This window comes from Orycteropus afer, unplaced genomic scaffold, assembly GCF_000298275.1.
Source record: "Orycteropus afer afer isolate SDZICR_OR568_19922 unplaced genomic scaffold, OryAfe1.0 scaffold00376, whole genome shotgun sequence".
In the NCBI taxonomy this organism is placed as follows: Eukaryota; Metazoa; Chordata; class Mammalia; order Tubulidentata; family Orycteropodidae; genus Orycteropus; species Orycteropus afer.
Genome location: NW_006921963.1, coordinates 684,842 through 690,381, shown reverse-complemented (window position 1 = coordinate 690,381; position 5,540 = coordinate 684,842). Strand labels below are relative to the sequence as shown.

Below are 5,540 nucleotides of genomic sequence, written 5' to 3'. Positions count from 1 at the left end.
CTTACACGGCCAGCCCTCATGAGACTGTAAACCCCTCGGAGACAGGGTCTCTGGCCCTTACACGGCCAGCCCTCATGAGACTGTAAACCCCTCGGGGACAGGGTCTCTGGCCCTTACACGGCCAGCACAGCAGTAGTTGTTGCTGTCAGCTGCTGTCAAGTCACCTCCGACTCATGGTGGGTCACCATGTGTGCAGAGTGAGCTGCTCCACAGAGTGTTTCAGGCCGTGACTTTTAGGAAGCAGATTGCCCAACCTCTCTCCTGAGGCACTTTTGCGAGGGTTCGAGCTGCCAACCTTTTGGCCACCAGGTGAGTGCTTGATGTTTACACCACACAGGACAGCAGCACACAAGTATAATAGCCTTTAAGCAGCCATTAACCTTTGCACTTACCCAAAGCTCAGCCCACTTCATCCTAGTAATTTCACTAAGTGTGCACTGCAACACCGCCTGGTTGTTGGGGAGGAGGAGCTACACCCTCCTGGAACAGCCCCAGCACCTGCTTGCTGCTCCCTGACTGCCCAGCGAAGTGCCCCCTCACCTTCAGAGGAGGCTGGCCACTCTGCTTCACGGAATGATTGAGGTCTTCGTGAACTCGATCCAAAAGCCACAGCAGAAACTCCTGCGCATCGTGCTGGGAATTGCCCCGATACTGCAGTGCGTTCTTTGACACAATGCTCTATGCAGGTAAATAAATCAGGATGAACTGATGTGAGTTCCTAGGTTTAAAGATACACTATTTATTCACAGTCCCAAAAGAGGGATGCAAGCCTTCAAGCAGAAGCAAATGCTCCAGCTAAAAACCCCGCCCCCAAAGTATATACCCAAGAGACCTAAATGCAAAGACTCAGAAAGATATGTGGACACCAGTGTTCACTGTAGCTTTATTCACAATAGCCGACAGTTGGTGAAAATAATTCAAGAGTCCATAAACGCATCAATAGATAAAACGTGGTATATTAATCAGCCATATAGAGAAGTCAAGTTCTAATAAGGAGAAATGAAGTTGTGGTACATGCCACCCCATGGATGAATACTGAAAACATTAGGCTGAGTGAAGTAAGTCAGATACCAAAGGTCAAACAGTGTAGGATCCCACTATGAGATATCTAACCAAACCAAACCAAACCAAACCAAACTCACTGCTATGGAGGCGATCCTGACTCATAGCGAGCCATCCCTGGGTTTCTGAGGCGGTATCTCTACGGTAGTAGATTGCCCAGTCTTCCTTCCAAAGAGTGTCTGGTAGGTTTGAACCACCAGCCTTCTGGCTAGCAGTTAAATGCCTTAGGCACTATGCCACCAGAGTTCCTATGAGATATCTAAAACAGGAAAAGTCACTGAGACAAAAGTCTATTAGTGGAGATGTTGTTGTTATGTGCTGCTGAGTCGGACTGACTCATAGTGACCCCTCCTTGGGTTTCGAGGCGGTATCGCTACGGAAGTAGATTGATTGCCCAGCCTCTCTTCCAAGGAGTGGCTGGTGGGTTTGAACCACCAGCCTTCTGGTTAGCAGTCAAGTGCCTTAGGCACTATGCTACCAGAGGGAGGAAAAAATAAGAGTTACTGTTGAAGGGGCACTGAGCTTCTGTTTGAGGGGATGTAAACTTTCAGAAATGTGATGGTAACACAAAGATGGTAAATGTAATTAACATCACTAAATTGTACACTTAAAATAACTGAAGTGACATTTTTTTTCTATATATTTCACCATAATATAATTTTTTAAATGCTTACCTCCAAAAAACATGTATCAAAAAGCTCAAAATCAGCAATTAGACTTTTAGGAATATATTTAAAGGAAACTATGAGCTCTGGTAGCATAGTGGCTAAAGCACTTGACTGCTAATCAGAAGGCTGGCGGTTCAAACCCACCAGCCACTCCTCGGAAGGAAGGTTGGGCAATCCTACTTCTGTAGTGATACTGCCTCAGAAACCCAAGGAGGGGTCGCTATGAGTCAGGGCCGACTCGAGGGCACATAACAACAATGAGAACAGTGGGCCAAGACTTTTAAGAAGATATTCACTAGGGTTTATAATAATTAAAAAGTAGTTATAACTTGAACAATCTTAACAATGAGAATTGGCTAAATAAATTACAGTATAATTGCATGGATTGCCAGTTACATTATGTGGGGTAAAGGTTATAAATCAGCAGTGTGCAGTGTGACTGTATTCTTGTACAAAATTGTATATAGAGACACATACATATAAAGAGAAAGCTATAAAAGGATATACACTAAAATACTACAGCTTTATCTCCAGGAGATAGAATTGGAAGTGATTTTTTCCTTTTCATTTTCTAAATTTTCTATGCTGAACATATGACTTATATAATAAAGGCATCAAAATAGCTTTATTTCCAACTTTGTTGCTGTTGTTGTTGTTATGTGCCGTCAAGTCGGACCCGACTCACAGCGACCCCTCCTTGGGCTTCCTAGGCGGTATCACTATGGAAGTAGATTGCCCAATCCTCCTTCTGAGGAGTGGTTGGTGGGTTTGAACTGCCAGCCTTCTGGTTAGCAGTCAAGTGCCTTAGGCACTATGCTACCAGAGCTCCCGTTTCCAACTTTACAATATGCTTAAAATGACTTTGCTAAAATGCTAGTTTTTTTCTGTAAGATATAACATAACTCCAAGAATCATCAGTGAAGATTTAATAAGTACTTAATATACTAACAGCCTTGTGAGGAAGACTAAACTAAGTAACTCATTACTGTCAATTGATTCCAACTCATGACAACCCTAATTTAAAAAAAAAAAAAATTAATGCTTAAAATATATCATAATAGGGATGGGGGATGATGGGGGCCAGTTTTAAAGAGGCTAGCTTGAATTACAGTCAGAGGTTATTTCAATATCAACTCATATTTAGTTTAATATAGATAAACATGGATCAAAAAAACAAAACAAAACTCACTATCACAGCAGCCCCTCCTTGGGTTTGAACTGCCATGCTTCTAGTTAACAGTCAAATGCCTTAAACACTACACCACCAGAGCTACCAAACATGGATAGGCAGACATAATTAGAGATATGTGTATATAAAGACCTCTGGTGGCATAGTGCTAAGGCGCTGGACTGATAACCAAAAGGTCAGTGGTTCAAACCCACCAGCTGCTCTGCAGAAGGAAGATGGGGTGATCTACTTCCGCAAAGATTTACAGCCTCAGAAGCCCAAATGGAGGTCACTATGAATTGGAATCAACTGCATGGCAGTACGGTTTTATTTTTGTTTTTTGGTATATGTTGTTGTTGTTGTTGTTGTTGTGTGCTGTCAAGTCGGCCCCGAATCATAGCGAACCCTCCTTGGGTTTCCGAGGCAGTATCACTACGGAAGTAGGATTGCCCAACCTTCCTTCCGAGGAGTGGCTGGTGGGTTTTTGGTATATACATGGGTTAATAAACATTTCTATTTCCTAGCTCTGGCTGTTAAGAGGGCCCAGAAACAGTGGCACTCCAGGAATGATGGCACATCCAGGACCCAGTTTGTAGTTTGGTACTACTCTCCAAATCACAGGAAACAAGGCTCTTTGGAGAATGGTTGAGTCTACAACAGGGCACAGAATATACAAGATGAACACAGAGCAGCCTGTAGTGCCAGAAAGCAAGAAAATGTTAAAAAAAATAAATAAATAAGGTGGGAATGTGTCCACGAGACAGAGGAGCCAACATGAAAGGGCTCACAAAGGGCGCAGATGAAACAATTGGAGCAACAAAATAAAAAATGCAGTGCTGGATTATAACCTAAAATATAAAATAAGTATGACTTTATACCAATACAAATAAATGACTGGATGGATGGACAGACAGAATAGTCAGAGAGGCAGCCAGCCAGAGAGGTCCACAGGAAAGCAACTGAGCAAATGATTAAAGGAGCAGAGACAAATGTCCCTTACAGAAAAATTCCACAGAATTTACACTGATACTCCCCGCTGCTGGAGAGGAAGCTTGTCCCACACACAGCCCACAGCTGCAAGCTTAGTGACTTGCTTCAAAAAGAAAAGTATGGAAAGTGGAGCAGAAGTGGTTTTCTAGTGGAGACACCTGGCTAACACTACCTCAGCCAAATGATAAAACTTAAACATCATCTGTGATAAGACATGTTGATAGCATGTATCCTTGATATGGATGTGATGAGAATGGCATTTTACCTCTGTGGTCTCCCTGCCAAAGGAAAAAAAAAAAAAAAAAGACCTCAGTCTAGACATGAGTAAAATATCAGGCAATATCAAATGAAGGACATTCTACATGACACCTGACCAGTGCTTCTCAAAACCGTCAAGGTCATCAAGGAGAGGGCAAGTCTGAGAAACTGTCACAGACCAGAGCAGACGAAAGAGATGACAACTTGATCTGATGTGGTATCATGCACGGGATCCTGGAACAGAGAGAGGACACGGGAAAACTGCTGAAATCCAAAGGAAGTGCTGATTTTAGTTAGTAATGTACCAATGAAGGAGCCCAGTGACTCGGTGGTTAAAGTGCTCAGGTGCGTACTGAAAAGTCAGCAGTTTAAACCCACCACCCACCAGTGGGAGAAGGATATGGCAGTCTGCTCTGTCCTACAGCGGACAAACTTGTCTGTCGGTTTGTCCTACTGTGGTGACGTGCTGCTCTGAGTCTTGAGGCTACGTCACTGGTGTTTCAAACCCAGTGGGGTGTACCTGTTGCACAGTTATCAGCCCAGATTGCAGACTGAGATAGACTAGGAAGAAGGAGGAGGCCATCCACTTCTCAAATAATTGCCCAGGGAAAACCTTATGAATAGCAGAGAAACACTGTCTGATACATTACTGCACAAATTTATGAATAGTCCAGAAATACTGTCCAATACAGAGGAGGAAGATGAGTCATTTAGCTTAGAAAGCTCTCAAAGTAGGACTGGGAAAGAGCTGCATTATCAGAGTAAAATCAGCCTTACTTATATGGATAAGGTAAAGCTTTAGAGACTTTCATTTGCTGACGTGGCACCACTCAAATTGAGGAGAACAGTGGCAAACATCCATTAATAATTGGAACATGGAACGTACGAAGTATAAATCTAGGAAAATTGGAAGTTGTCAAAAATGAAATGGAACGCATAAAGACTTATATCCTAGGCATTACTGAACTGAAATGGACTGATTTGGGCCATTCTGAATCAGACAACACTATGATCTACTATGCCGGGAATAACAGTTTAAAGAGGAATGGTATGGCATTCATCATCACAAAGGATGTTTCAAGATCTGTTCTGAAGTACAATGCTGTCAGTGATAGGATAACATCCATACGCCTACAAGGAAAACCCATTAATATGACTATTATTCAAATTTATGCACCAACAACCAAAGCCAAAGATGAAGAAATTGAAGATTTTTATCAACTTCTGCAGTCTGAAATTGACCAAACTTGCAATCAAGATGTGTGAATTATCACTGGTGACTGGAATGCAAAAATTGGAAACAAAGAAGAATCACCAGTAGTTGGAAAATTTGGCCTTGGTGACAGAAATAATGCTGGAACTCTCATGGGAGAATTTTGCAAGACCAATGACTT

General features: G+C 42.5%; 1 protein-coding gene across 1 annotated transcript in view; it reads right to left on the bottom strand.

The window, feature by feature from the left end:
* The window catches only part of USP31 (ubiquitin specific peptidase 31), a 148,956-nt gene that overhangs the window by 71,968 nt on the left and 71,448 nt on the right, over positions 1-5,540 (bottom strand). Inside the window, exon 3 of the mRNA XM_007953193.2 lies at positions 541-678. Within this exon, the coding sequence (XP_007951384.1) occupies positions 541-678 (138 nt within the window). The remainder of the gene's footprint in view (positions 1-540; positions 679-5,540) is intronic.